Raw genomic sequence first — 15,616 nt, 5'->3', positions numbered from 1 at the left:
TAACTCATTTAAGAGGAAATAATAGCTTGATGCATCTCATGTTTGGTTGCCCCACTGACGTAGAGCTGATGTTCATGTTCCCCATTACCAATATAAATTGACTCAGCAGATCTTGGTTCTATTTTTGGTGATTGATGTCCAATGAGTCACCTTAAAGGAGACAAAGGGTGTTTTTAGATTGACATTAGCAATTTCTACCAGACCGTTGACACAAGAAATAGAAATTTTACACTTTGAAACAACATTTTGGGTGGCCCTTTATTAGGCAGCAGATGATAAGATGACATGAAGCACAGATATTGGGGTTCAGGATGCCTTACAAATGGCATCAGGAGTATGATGACTGTCACAGTCTCTCTATATATCAAAAACACACCTGGAAAGACCTCTACAAAAACCCCAAGTCAAACTATTACTCACATTTCCTCTATTTGTGCTTTAGTGGCTGTATTATTGTGAACACAGGAAATGATTCACGGTAGACACCACTGCATGTGTGTCAAGTCTTTGTTACAGTATTCAGTTATTACACTTTACACACAGTAATTGAGCCTTCATCTCTGATTACAATATCTATTTCCTGTATGAGTCATGATCCCTCCACACACACACACAGACACACACACAGCATCCGTGCAACCCGTTTGTACAAACACACACTGCTCTGCTCTCCCTCCGCCTGTATCACTCTCACGTTTTAGGGCCCTTAAATGTTGCTCTGTCACTTGCTAGTTTTTCTTCCCCGGTTTCCTCTGTCCTCATTGCTCATCATCTGGCCCAATTACGATTTACCATCATATTCATTTGGATGTTTTTGATGTTTTCGATGTTTTTAGGCCATAAGGGACTTTCCTGGTAAACACACAAAAGTGTTTCTCCTCTATTCAATACAACGAAACAATGTTTAAAGTCCCACCAGCTGCTGGTAAAGGCAGAAATGTATTTATCAAAGCCATAATGGCCTTTAGAGTATAGTCAATGTAAAGGGTTCCTGCTGTAGATGCCTACATGTGCAGGTTTCATTCATTATTCTGTTTCTGATATCAACTTTAGGACACCAAGACCCAACGGGACCCCATAAATAAAGTCATGCTGTGAAAGTGAAATTCTGTTTATGACATTGAAATACCCGAATACTTAATTATTAATTATCGCCCTCCTGTTAACTCTGCGAGGGTTTAGATCCCTCCAATTGTCAAATGTTTGAGTGTTTGAGGGCTGTCAGGCAGACATTTTGAGCCCTTAATGAACCCTTTCCGTAAGTCAGCATTGGATGCTGACTTAGCCCAAGGGAATAACCCACAAGACATTGCAATGTGAAAGGGAATAACCAGTGAACACGCAGAGAGTAAAAAAGGCAAACAAAGAGGACTGTGCAAGTGTGTTCAGACTGTCATAATAAAATGATTACACAGACTCTCAAACCATGACCAGGTAACGTCAGTTAAGTGCTTGAGGTTTCAGGGCAAAGGGTTCAGGGGGGAGATTAGGATTGGGCCTATAAATTGAATTCAGGTGGACAATGGAGGCATGTTTTGGAGTCTAAAGGTCTTGTTTGGGAGTAAAATACAGAAGCTATTCTAGTCTAGTTGACTATGGAAAGATCTTTAGATAACAGGGTTTGATTTTTGCATGTATTCATGTGTTTCAATGCCAAAGGATACTTTGGAGTGCTATATGGTTTTGAATGAAGTTATTGCTATAAAATGCACAAGATCTATATTTTTCTATATTTCTTTGCTTTTTGAGTGTAGTGGTTTGATATGAAGGGCCCCAGCTTTAGAAATCTTTTTTTTTTTAATAAACGGAACTGCAAAACTCTTGAATAGCTTTATTACTGAGTGTTTGGCATACAGAAAGCCGCTGGCATCCCGTCAGTGTGAAAGCTCTGAGGAAAGATGGCGAGCTCAGTCATCTTAGGAATGTCCAACAGGAACCAGAGAGCCAGGGACCCCCTCACCTCTACTCCAGTGTCCCCCGGCCCACAAAGACCTGTGCAGGTCCCCGTCCATCCAGGCGTCATCCATCCATCCACCTGTCAGGCCGTGGCGGGACCCAGCGCGGCCGACAGACGTGAGCTGCCGTCAGGTTGAGAGCCCTCTTACGAGGGCCCCTCTCAGAGCTGTCCAAGGGCCCCGTAGGAGCCTGGAGTGCTGCGCCAGCTCAATCTTAGTAGTGGACAAAGTGAAGAGAGCGGGAGCCGTCCCATCAGTCTCTATTATGGGACAGCGTTGTTGCACCGCTGTCGTGTTCCTGTGGTACTCCAAGGGAGATGCTGTCTCATACATCATCAGGGAACAAAGGACCTGGCCAGGGGGGGGAGGAGGTGGGTCCTTCCTGCCCTGAGACACACATACTCCAACCCCCTCCTCAAGTTCCACAATCAACCCTCTGCTCTGAGAGGTTCTCAACTTGAGGTTCGTTTCCAGAGAATCTTCTAAAATGCGATATCTTCAGTGAGATCTTCTTAGAAAAATGCCAACTGTGCAAGAATGGATATCAGAACATATCGGTGTGCGGTGCGAGGATTATTCTCAGCTGGCCAGATGTGTTGATGAAAAGATACATATAGTTTGGGTTGTAATAACTTGCTTGCTCATGTTTAAAGATAAACCTGTTAGGAGAGGTCAAGGGTGACCACCTTTGCGTAGCCAACATGTATTTCCAGTGCAGATATATTATTTCTACTGTAAAGTATTTGCAGCTGCTTCTTCGTATGTGATTAAGCAGGAGAGGACATATGTAGCAGGTCTGTGTTAGAGATGAGCCTCCAGCTGCTGAATGTGACGAGCAGATCATTAGCATAGCAATGGACCGCTTTGCTGGCACTACAGTAGCTCCCATCCGCCCTCCCCCATCCACAGCTAAAATAGATACAAAATGAAGTGAATGAGAACCACTACAAGCCATCAAAACCCGGTCTCACAGAGAGCAGGAGGAGACTGACACTCAGCTCAGTCAACAGTATTTCCTGCTGCTGCCCACTGAAAGGGAACAAAGTCACTCCCTTTTTCCCTAATACTTGAATATTTGAGTATTGATGGAAAACAATCATTACGGAAAAAAAGGCAATAATGTCAACGTAATTTTAACACACAAACAGTCCCTCATATGGAGAGGAAATCGACAACCTCGCAGGGTGGTGCTGAAAGAACAACCTGCCGCTCAGCAGCTGACTGTTGATCCTGCAAAAGGAGACAATGACGCACCTGTGTCTGCATCAACGCAGCCTGTGAGCAGCTTGAAGTTCCTGGTAATCAGGATCACAGACAACCCGACGTAGTCCTCACACGTTTCCACCCTGGTGGAGAAAAGCTAATACACAAATATATTTCAGGCCCGGAAGGCCAAATTCCCGGGCCTGCGTTATTGTTGACCGTTATAGAGGAGCAATAGAAAACAGAAGTAGTTTCAATTAGAAAATTGCATGGGTTGTGTACGGACAAAACAGGAGGGCTCTACAGCTGCTGATTAAAATCGCAGAGAACATCACTCATCTCTGCAAATTGGGACTACAATGACAAATAAAAAACCTTGCACAAATGTGCTGGCTTTGGGTGGTGCATGAATGATAATAATATTCATTTTTTGTTCTGCAGCTTCTCCACCAATAGCCACCACCAGCACAGCCTGTTAAGCTGTAAGGAAAAGCTGCTCCTTTACGGCGACCGCCGTGCATTTTGCATATTCAGGTGTTGGGTGGTTATTATTATTTTTAAAAAGATTTAGTGTTTCCGAAGGGGTTTGTGAAGTCTTACAAAAATCCTCAAGCAATGAGTACCTGAGTCACGTGGGCTAAGACTAAAAGTGAAAAAAAAGATCTGGATGTGTGGACTGAGCATATCAGGCCTCCACTCGCCCCCAAAGATTGTGTACGTATCTCACCACGATGTCACCCATTTGGTTTGGAATATGGTTTTGCGGCCTTGAGTTGTTGCATTTTTACCACTGCCATTCATGTTTAACGGTTGTTTTATTGTTTAAAACCAGAAGTGAGTATAAGACATTATTTTACCTGTCAATCACAATGGACCAACATTTACTAAATGAACATCATGCATCAAGACTTGAACCTATAGATTGAGACCATAAACTCATGTTTACAATGTTTACTGAGGAAATATCAAGAGAGAAATCGAGTCATTTTTTCATAGACTTCAATGCAATCCGACTTCTTTGTGTAACTGGCAGAGATGGTCAGTAGAGAGAATGGAGGTTTAAGGCATCTTCCTCAGGGGCTTTGCTCTTCAGACCTGCAGGTTGCTGCCTGCTCACTTCTCACACCTGCTGCTGGCTGGCAGTTCAAAACATGAACATGCTGCCCGTTGCCAGAGTGAAAAACATGTTTGAAATAGGCTATCAACTTGCCCTTACGTGTTCAATAAAGCATCTCAGTACAACACATGGCGGCGAACAGCACACGACGCCATAAAACTCACTGGAGTCAGACAGTTTGCACAAAGGTAATAGTTTCTATCAAAGCAGCCACAGCAGTGACAAATGGCCTGGTTCCGCCCCATTGTTTTACACTTAACTTGTACCCCTCTGAGCCCTGATTGATAGAGCTAAAGTTGATTTTATCATCAGCTTTGGATGTGGCGATGTTTACTGTTCACCTCAGGAGCATGTAACAGAGGACTTTTAAAGCTTTCGGTGGACTTGGTATTGAACCTCAACGATGTTCTATTATTCACTCATGTGAATCTTTTTTATTTGGGGAAATTAATTGAGTTGTTTAATAGTTTTTTTCAGAATGTGTATGGTAGAAATACCACTGGATCAAGGTGAATTTTTTTTAATTCTGATGTTCCTTGTGTAGTGCTTTAGTCTTCCATCAACTCAAAGGGCTTTAACCTTATCATAGCAATAACAGGGGCTACCATGCAGGGTGCCACCTGCACCATAGGACGATCTGATCATTGATCCATGTGTGAGCCGGAGATCGTACCGCCACAGTGGCAAAAATACTCAATACAAACAAACACTGCTCGTATGTGTTTAGCATTCTCTGTCTGCAGTGTGCATGTGTGTGTGTGTGTTAGTGTGTGTGCGTGTGTGTGTGTGTGTGTGTGTGTAGCATTGCCTCGGCAGTCATTATTCCTAATCCACAGATCTCAGTTTGGTGGTCAGGGTCTGCAGCCCAACTGTGACAGACAGTGTGTAGTGTGCGCGTGTGTGTGATTGCGCGCGCGAAAGAGAGAGAGAGGTAGAGAGTGATAAATGAGATAGTAAAAGTCCAGTCAACTTGGAGCCGCCTGTCTGCATCAGTTCATCTGGAAATGATGAGACTAATTCGAACAGAGGTGAACAGCATCAATTTCTCTCAAAGTTACCAAAGTCTCTAAATAAGTCATGTGACACATATTGGTGTATATATATATATAGTAGGTATGTTCATAGATTTGTATATGTTAGCATTTCGCATTGTGTTTAGTGTCGAATACATGCATGGACACTTTCCATATTCATTATTGAATAACCCTATGCGGGCGGCGACAAGACTGCACTGTTTCTAATGGCCATCAGGGAAAAACTCTTCATTTGCCGAATTACAAACATGAGTTTATTATGGTCCAGTAAATCAGATTAAAACATTTTCTTCTGAATAAGGGGATTTTTCTGGGTCAGGTTTGGCATTTTTTGACTCTCGTCCCTCAGTGTTTTCAGCAGCATCACTGCTGCGCTTCAACCATGACGTTTGAGTTTTTAAGGCGGCAGTGATTGGCTGGACTGAAATTGTCCAAAAAATGACCTGCTAACGTCTCTTCCTAAACCACTTCTCCTTGAACTCTGGGGAGAAGGTCATAGGGAGGAAAGATGGTTAGGAGAATTCACGAGGAGTTAGGAAGCGACAACCGCGGTGTTAAGGTAACCCAACTGCACTTTCACTGAGCTGAGGGGATGCATGTTAGTGACGTCAGTCTGCAGCGACCAAACTACAAAGCATCTTAGTGTGTGTTGCATGTGTTGTTACAGTACTGAGTCATGCAGATGACATAAAACAACCAGGTTGAATTTCTTTATTTACAAGGTTTCAATATTAATGAATTATGCTATCAGTTATTTGCGATCCATCGGCCATCGTTGTTTCTCATGAACGGCCGAACATCACTATTTAAATATTGATGCCGCAAGGAATGTTGGTACGGAATGATCTCCTTTCCTTGCGTCCAGTGGTTCCTGTGCTAAAGGAGCTAAGTAGGGAAGCATTGAGGCTCTTTTCCTTAGTATTAGAGGATTCAAAAAGCTCCTGTCATGGCGACCACTTACACTACTTTGGATCATTCCACTGAGTTAGGACTTTCCTGAGCAAATTTGACAATCCAAATCCAGCCATTCACAGGTGATGACAGGTGCCGTGTGCCATTTTGGGTCAAACCATCCTGGTATGGGGGGTCTCTGGATCTTTAGGATAATGAAATGATATAGCCAATGAATGTAAAATTCAGTTTTGAACTGATATTTTAGTGAAAAAGTATTAAATAACTATTTTTAGATCTATGGATGGACCTAATTTTAAATATATATTTTTAAAATCTCACTTGGACAGCCATGTGTACCAGGGGTACATCTAACCCCCGTTTGAGAACAACTGCTCTTGTTAAAAGTTTATTTAATACAGTATGATTTTCATTCAGTAAATGATGGTACATTTTTCAGTTGCAGGAGTTCTAACGGCTAGGGCCGAAGGCTTCATAACCGTAGTCCTCTAACCGATAAGTGAGAAAATGGGTATACTCTTTTTTTATACACTCTGGGGTGCTATTACAGTCTAAAGCCTTCAAAAATATAATAATCGTGATAATAAATGTAGTGAGGAGTAGTGCTCTCTTTTTTTCTGTTCCATGTTCCACATATTCCCACCAACAAGCTGCGTACAGATACAGCACACCTATTTGAGCATTCATCATGGAGCCCTCCCTCATCTTTGGGCCAACACATGGAGAATTCTCATTAAAAGGAAAAATGTGGCTTTGTTGCAGGAAATATGTAACACTTCTGGTTCCTTAATGTTTTCTGGCATGCTGGCTTTTGACTCTCAAGTCTGGTTCTCTATTCACAGTGACCACATGGGATTGATAACATTTGGTGCTGACCAAAACCATTTCAGAATTTATGAAAATAATCCAAACATCCCTCCAGGATACCACATCAAGACACCAGCACCATGCGTTAAACCATATACATATCCATATTATCTATTAGGATTTTCTCATTTCTAAGATTGAATGGCAAGATCATTAGATTAAGTTAATTCAATCCCATTGCTAATACATGAAATTCCAAAAATTGTAGTGGAAGAAATATTAGAACAGACTATTTTTAGAATTGGTGAAAATAATACATTTTACAGCATGCTAAAAACTGTCCAGGGCCCAAACTACATTGGTTGATCATGAAGTTGATATGGCTAAAAAAGGGAGACAAGATATGGGATTCTAATGAAACCCATATCTTGTCCTGATTAGGGGCCCCTGTGAATATAGCCAGGCCAGTTTTCCCTTTGCCAAAATGCATCTTCCTGACTTGGTTGGTAGCCTACCAATGGATTCATTAGGTTCCATTTGATACCACCATCTTCTCATTTAAACAGAGTTTCAGGGTCCAGCCAACATTTACATTGTGGGATGTTTGTGTTGTCACACAGTCCATTGATGCACAAACATCCCCAGAAAACCTCCATCTGAAGAAAACTAATATTAGCATTGGGTCATCTCCTGCTGCTTCCACTTAAGTTATGCAGACATTTCTTTTCTGGCATGCTGAATTTTCATCTTTGGCGCGGGGTTGTTGGCGTTCTTTGACGGACAACAGTTGGCTTCATTCTCAACGGTGGCCTGATTCAACGAGGCCACAGAGGGGCAACAAATAAAAGACTCCTCATGTTCTCCACCGCGGAACACATTGCGAAATAATGACAACTCTGATGACAGAGAACAGGCGGCGTATTGACTGAACACAAAGGCCACGTTGACCGTTCGCACTAAGTGATCCATAAGCAGCTGTTATCATTGTCTCATTGTTTCAATATGCTGATTCTAAAGGACAGAGAATGTGTGTGTGTGAATATCTTTGCAGATGTGTGTGTGTGCAAATGCTTGCCCAGTAACACTTGTATATTTATGCATACATGAATGATTTTGTATATATGTACCCGTGCTTTTGTCAGTATATATACATATAAACATTATATGTGCGTCCGCCAAATGTACATCACACACATCTGTATGTGTTTGTGTATTGCTATGCAAATGGTGGACAGCTGGAGAATCACTGGTTTCATTCAGGGTTGCTTGGCTTCAGCTCTGAGGACAGCTCTTGGTGAAGCCTGCTTGACTTCTCTGCAATGTCAGTCATGCACATTTTAAACAGCCAGGGAATAATGTTGGCATTATGTTCAGGAGAAAATGCAAATATGATCTCAGACAAAATAGCAGCCTTTGAAACTTTGTCCTTGGAGAACGCATAATTCAAACAATATTGTTTTATGAAACTTAAACTCAGAACGGCGAGATGCCCTTTCAGCGGACATAGGCCATTGTGTGTGTAAGACGCACTGGACCTTTAGGGTAACTTCGCTGGATAACTTCCATTCTTAACTAACACCGCATTGGTAGGTTTACTTAACAAGCAGAGTACAATTGATCAACAAATGTGATTTGCATACAATTTTAAGCACTTAACCAAGTAAACCCACTGTAGTTTATTTTGAAAGAAAGCAAAAAATGAACCATACAATGTTCATTGTCCATTGGGCTGGTGACGAGTGAGTCACTAATCCATGGTTTGAACTCACTTTGCTCTGACTTCTGCTGTTAAAATACTATTTATTTTATTTTACTGTTAACGTACATACAGTAAGTGAGCCCAACCAGTTTGACAACTGAAGTACGGCGGATGTTTATGTTAAATACATTTAAAAAAATCTCAAGTGTGTCTGATTGTGTATGTGTGTGAAGCTATAATGAACCGGCCTCATTATTTGCCAAGAGGATGTAGCTTTCTCTGTGTCTCCCTCACAGAACGCATCACACACACAACTGCACATAGTTACTCTTTTCCAAAAAAAAAGAGACACGCTTGTAAAGAGGTACTCAAACCTGAGCACACCAACAATGTGCCAAGTAGTCAATATTTGGTTATTGCAAAGAAACTCGCAATCCATCCATCAAGTTTTAGTGTTTCACTGTGTTTGCTATTTTCATTCAGTGTTGGAGCTTTTTATTAATACATTAAAAATATATATATTTAGATTTATTGTAAGTTTTGTGATGTGATACAAATTTGTATTGGTATTTAACTGAAATAAGTCTGTAATTAATTTGTATTCTTGTCTTTATTTGTTGGGGAATTAAATCAAAAAGTATGAAGTATTATTTAGAATTACCACAAAATACAGTTATGCTACTATCACATAAAAATAATAATAAATAAAAATGACATGTAAAGTAATGTAATAATACTGTAACAGCCCATTACTGACGTCCTTGCTGCCAGTAATATACTGTTATTTTGTGACACACAAAAAAGAAACACAATATAGAGAGACCTATAAAACAACAATATGAGGTGAAACATGCATGTGTTCATGTAGACGAGGTGGTGGTTACATGTCTATGCCACACTTTCTTGGTCCAGACAATTCCCTGCGCCCTTAAACAGGTGGTTTGCCCTTAAACCTCATCGATGAAATACATCAGTGGTCGGGACAGCAAAAAAAAACATTTCAATTGCCTGTGCCTGCAAACGTAACACACACAACAATTACAAAAATGATTAATACGAGAGCTTCCTAATGTGTTACATGTTTAAAAGGACTCAAAAGGAATGATGTTGTCTTTGTGTTATTAAGTGCTGAGAGATCTGGGACATCCCAACAAGCCTGTTCTCATTCACAGGGTGTCAAATAATAAAGTTTTGTCACTGCCGTCTGTGTCTGATATGGTTGCATAAAGCACCCTTCAGTGTCTGTATGAGACACAACAGGCTTTCACCAGTTGGGAGTAGGAATGGATTGGGAAGTTATTTGGAAAATAAAATAAAAGGGAAACTGTGCGCTCTAAGTGTGACACAACAGTGAGTTGTACACCACACATAAATTACAGTCCAAGGGCCAGTAGATCAAAAAAAAGCCTTTGAGAATAAATGACTGACTCTCAGGTCCACATCTCACCTGACACAAGTACCACAAGGCTGCAGGTGCAGTACCTGCTGACGACAGCAAGCATGACACAGGATTAATGACTTAATGTGTGCCCACTTTCCGATTCACCCCATTAATTATAACAATGTTACAACAGCATGTCAAAGGGTGTGACAGCTGATGGGAAGAATGAATGCACATTGAAGAGCAAACGCTACTGTGTTCTATTGAAATACGGTTCTTATTTGGAAATGACGTCCATTGATCTTTTATTGTTTCTGTGCATCACTTTTCATATGGGCATCAATCAATCTCAAATCACAAGCCTATAGGAAGGAAGGATGTGAAGTTCGACAAGGAGGGTCGTGGAGAGTTCGACGTACTGGCTAACCCCCCTCCAAAAACGATGGCCGTTCCCTGGGGTTTCTGGGTAACGTAGTCTGAATTAAATTCTAGCTAACTTAGTTATGCATTGTTCTGACTATTAGTATCGAGCCAAGCCTACACAAATACACACGTGGTTATGGAAAATACGACCTGATCAAAAAGTACTTCGTTGTTCACGTCTACGTGAATATATTTACTTTTACATGTTGTGTTTAAACTCCATATCCCACCTTGCTTCGAGTGTTGCGCGCATGCTCCGTGAGCGCTGGCGAGAAGGCGAGACGGTGGGAAATGACTGTAGGGTGTCAGGGTGAATTTAGATACTAAAGCCGTGAATTACATTTTGTTTTTATCAAAGTATACGTTTTGGCTTTTTTTAAATGCTGGCTGCGCAGGACGTGTGGTGAACGGAAGGATTTATAGGTGCCGGGGACACACCGTTAGTTCCTTCCCTCTGCCAGAATGCCGCGGGGCAACAAAACTCCTCTTATTCAGAAAATAGCCGAACAAGCCCACCTCACCTTTAAAGGCTTAACGTCGTCGACCAACGGGGTAAACACGCTGACGGAGGACCAGCAGAGTGAACTGATCTCCTTAGTGACGGCGGTCAGGGCTGTTGACCTGAAAATCGCTCCCCGGAAAACCCAACCGAGCTCCGGGGAAGCGGAGCTCCAGAGCCCCCCGGTCACCTACATGCACATCTGCGAGACGGAGGCGTTCAGCATGGGGGTGTTCCTGCTGAAGACCGGCGCCTCCATACCGCTACACGACCACCCGGGCATGAACGGCATGCTGAAGGTCTATTCCACCTTATGTTCGTCGTGTTAATGTGTCATGGCCCACTGGCCTCTTAAGAGCCGTGACGCGACCCTCCGTGTTTCGGCTAACCCGAACATACTTTGCACAAGCTAACGTTAGCTGCTAATCGGTCAACCACATTACGTTACATTGGTTGTTACCGATTTGTAAAGTTGCCTTTACTAAAACCCAGGCAAGGGACTTTGAATAGTTAATTTCGCCTGTATTTATTACCTCCGTCCTGGCGAAAGCCCCTCTTTGTAACTTGATCCATTGCAGATTTGCGGGGGGATTTGTCATAAAGACCTGGTGTCAAAAATCAAAATTGTGCTGATTTATGTGTTTGATAATTGACATTACCTCACTAATTATATGTGATTCCGTTTAAAGGAACACAGGACTCAATGGAAACATGGGTGACAGGCGTCATGAACAATGGGGTTCAGTGGAACATCAAATGTTTATCTCAGGTCCTCCTGTGGCCCGTACAGATGTAATCAAATTGATGGATCGGTTCAGATACTGATCTTATCAAACGGATTTGTTAGTAGCCATAAGTAACAAACCCCGAACAGCATCATTTAAGTACATTTGTAGAGCAGTGTGATTTAAAACTGTGTCTATGTTGATATCGCCATGGGGATCACGTCTGTGTTTGTCTTCTGACCGTGTCCTGTCTCCTGTTCAGGTTCTCTACGGGAAGTTGAGCATCCGCTGTTTTGACAGGCTTGAGGATAATCTGAGAGCCAGCAACGTCCCACCTCAATTCGAGCCCCCGCTGGCTCCGTTCCAGACCTCCTCCCTGCGGCGCTCCATGCTTCGCTCGGTCGCCGAGTACTCTGAGGACAGCGGGCCGTGCCTCCTCACCCCTCTACGGGAAAACCTCCACCAGATTGCCACGGTGGAGGGGCCAGCCGCTTTCCTGGACATCCTGGCACCCCCGTACAATCCAGACGATGGGCGGGACTGTCACTATTACAAAGCTCTCCAAATTGTGGCAGAGGGCGCATTGGATGGAAAGAGCCAGGAGGAGAAGCAGGGAGAGGTGACGTGGCTCCTAGAAATCCCGCAACCAGAGGACTTCTGGTGTGGCGGGGAACCCTACCCGGGCCCTGCAGTCTCCTTCTGAAGGAAACCTCTGACCCGAGCAACTGTCCTGCAGTTTGTGAGCCTGATAACACACCCATCTGCAAGAAGAGAGTTTGTTTCGCCCCGCGCTACAGGAAAGTCAAACATGTCATTGTTGCCTGGAACTCAAAGGGATTGGGTGCCTTGCTCATGAGTGCTGCTATAGGGCCGAGGCTTGAACTCTGAAACCCTGCACAGAACACGGACCTCAGAGCGGCCCTCAATAATATTCTTGGGAGATCTTGCTGTGAGAGAAGAGTCGACACAAGGAATGTGCTTTCCTAATCATTTTTCATTTCACCGTTCTGTTGCCTTGTACACACGTGAAGGTTGTGTGTATGCTGGGGGGGTCAGAAGCATCTCGTGTCTTCCGTTTACACATTATTCTTCTGCTCTGCTGCGGAGGACCTCCACGTCGCAGCGTGTCTCGAGACCCACACGTGCAGCTAAAGCCTGCCATATTTTATATATATATAACATTTAATTATTCTTAATGACATTTTCTAATGCGCACCCTTTATTTCTTCTTCCTGTGCACTCACTACACTATATATACACTTTATCTTTGTTTCATGTATTTAAGTTATTCCAATTTGCTACTAATCAGTAAAGGGAAAGTGTTTAATGTTCAGCTACTTCTAAATAATGCTGCTTTTGGCCGGAAACCAAATGTCCAAAAGAGACACTTTCGAGCTAACACTCCAAGTTGGTTATGTGGGTTTATTCATCTCAGATTCTTTCATGTGTCATTATATTGTCAAAGTTTTTCCCCAAATCCAGCTCCGATTGAGTTTTAAGGCCAGCAACCAGCAAATGTAGAGATTTGTGTTTTTGTCTTGTTTATTAGAGCACAGCTATTGGTGCTGTCAGTAAACGCCTACATCACTATGTAGGATCACAGTTACATGTGATAAACAGGCACAGAGTGTAGTTTTTTTATTTTATTTAGAATATACACAAGCCCTTTGTAATATTCTTGTTAGACCAATCATTTGTAAAGATTCACAGATCGATCAATAGCATAAGAAAAATGAAAGACAAAATATGGACGGACAAAGTTTGTGCAGAACACTGACAATATTATGTGCGGTCATTTTAGCCCAAATAACTCCAGTCCCGTGACCTGGCCTAGGCAATAAGGAGAAAACCAAGGTTGAAAATTGGTGCTTTCACAAAATCATAAATCACCAGTTGTGTGGCTTTAATGAGAAAAAGGCTAATAATAGAAAAATAGAACATTCTTCTGAAAATGAGTTCACAGGAAAATAAATAACATATTACCCATATTATATCCAAAGATAGTATCATACTATGCATACTATTTAATACTGATGAAGTCTACAGACTGACAACATTTGCATGCCGTAGGAGCTCTGACTCTTCACTGCCTTACTGTACGGCATAAATCGTGGGTGAAGATCATGGCCAGAGTGCACCAAATGTTTTGGCGGGCATGCCGGTGGAGCCCCTTATCACTCTGTGTCTCTGGTACTTGTCACCGCACAACCCACACACGAGACAAAAAAGGAAAAGCGCTTCCATCAGCAGCCATGTTGAAGTTACTGCAAGGGAATGTTTTATCTCCATTTAATACCAGCGCAGTGAGAAGACTCTATGTTTCCACATGGTTATCTTCAGTGGTGGTCATTGGTGCCACCAGGCAGAGACCAACACAAAAGAAACACGTTTCTTTGCAATAACTTGAAGGTGTGTTTGACACAGTGGGGTGCTGTGCTCCATTGCTTTCTCATTGGGTTAGAAAATGCTTTTATACATGTGTGTTTACACATATGAGCTATTCCCTAAAACTGACACACATAATCTCTGATTATATCATATACATTTTGTTTCTAAAATATATCTTCTCTTCATCATATTGTATTGAGTAAACTACGATCTAGCAGCCTTACACCTCCTACACCCACAGGCCAACATCATGTGAGAAGGCCCAGTTTTTGTCCCACAAGAAACAGGAAAACTACATACATGTTGGATAACATGGTCTTATTTCAAGTTGCAAGGTACAAAATTAAAAATTGTATTAAAATAACATTTCATGTTGAGTACCAGGGTTATTGTAGCACATTTTGCACTAGAGCTTAGTGCTATGAATGGAGATCATTTCTGTGATATTTAGGGCTTGAAAAGTAAAATGAGACCAAAATAGAATCCCTAACCCCGAGCGAGAGAAGAGAGCGGCCTAATGCCCAGCGGGACAATGATCCTCAAACACGGTCTGGTCCAGACAGAGAAAGCTTCGAAGAAAAGAAGAGCAGAAAGGTCAGCGTCCGGCCAGGCCTTCTCCCACACTTCTACACAATAGAGGGACTTGTGGCAGCACTTACACATGATTGTCAACGTGGAAATCTCATTTATTCACGCTTTGTATTTGTAGAAATCAGTGTAAAATTAAATATATATATATATATCTCCTCTAAAAACATCCTTCTTTTTAGATTATTTTTCACTCGATTTAAATTGTCTAAAGTACAATATCATTTAAAGTAGTGCCTATTTTCCTGTCTGCATGTTCACACAAATATGCTTTGGACACAGTGTGTGTCAGCTGATATTAAATGCTAACTTACTAAATGTTCCGGTGTAAAGTCTATCAGTGTATGTATCTACGGCTCTATGAATCCTTACTGAGCGCCAGAGGCGGTGCCTCTCACTGGGTTACTTTCTGTCTCGCGCTTGGCGCAGGTCGAGTCTTTATACCAACAAGTCACCTGTGACCCCGGGTGACCCGCCCCGGCATGTATAAGTTCTTGTGTCCTCCAGAGTTCAGTCCCACGGAGTCTTCTCGCGAGTTCACGGGATTCCGAAGTGATTCATAGAACCGTAGTTACATACGGAACTTTTGTTCTTTTTCATCCTTACCGAGCGCCAGAGGCGGTGCTTCACACTGGATGACTTACATCAACAGAGTCACTAGTCTTAAAAGTACCCACCGCTTCCTACTCAGGCAGGGGAATGCCCCCAGCGGCTGAGGGGTGGCGACGTTCACTCTGCAGTGTCCTGTGAATGTGCTTGGTGATGCCCAGGAAGCCGCTCCACAGACATCTTATATAGGATTATATCTATTATAGCCCTTCTTACGCCCGCCATAACAGACAGAGAGCTGTGCACGCGGTGGCTCCTGCATAAGCTCTGAAGGGC

General features: G+C 42.5%; 1 protein-coding gene across 1 annotated transcript; it reads left to right on the top strand.

Annotated features, from left to right (window-relative positions):
* Nucleotides 1-10,793: 10,793 nt before the first annotated feature.
* Nucleotides 10,794-14,873, top strand: adoa (2-aminoethanethiol (cysteamine) dioxygenase a). The gene is made up of 2 exons (XM_037464447.2): nt 10,794-11,329; nt 12,018-14,873. The coding sequence occupies exons 1-2, from the start codon at nt 10,994-10,996 to the stop codon at nt 12,456-12,458; spliced, it is 777 nt and encodes a 258-aa protein (XP_037320344.1). The 5' UTR covers nt 10,794-10,993; the 3' UTR covers nt 12,459-14,873.
* The last annotated feature ends 743 nt before the right edge of the window (nt 14,874-15,616 follow it).

Source organism: Pungitius pungitius, chromosome 21, assembly GCF_949316345.1.
Source record: "Pungitius pungitius chromosome 21, fPunPun2.1, whole genome shotgun sequence".
Lineage (NCBI taxonomy): Eukaryota > Metazoa > Chordata > Actinopteri > Perciformes > Gasterosteidae > Pungitius > Pungitius pungitius.
This window is presented reverse-complemented; position numbering and strand designations above follow the sequence as displayed.

Excerpts from the sequence above, each read along its gene's own strand:
- adoa (XM_037464447.2), top strand. The coding sequence starts at position 10,994 with ATGCCGCGGGGCAACAAAACTCCTCTTATTCAGAAAATAGCCGAACAA. Across the intron at positions 11,330-12,017 it reads GCATGAACGGCATGCTGAAG|GTTCTCTACGGGAAGTTGAG; the intron begins GTCTATTCCACC and ends TCTCCTGTTCAG.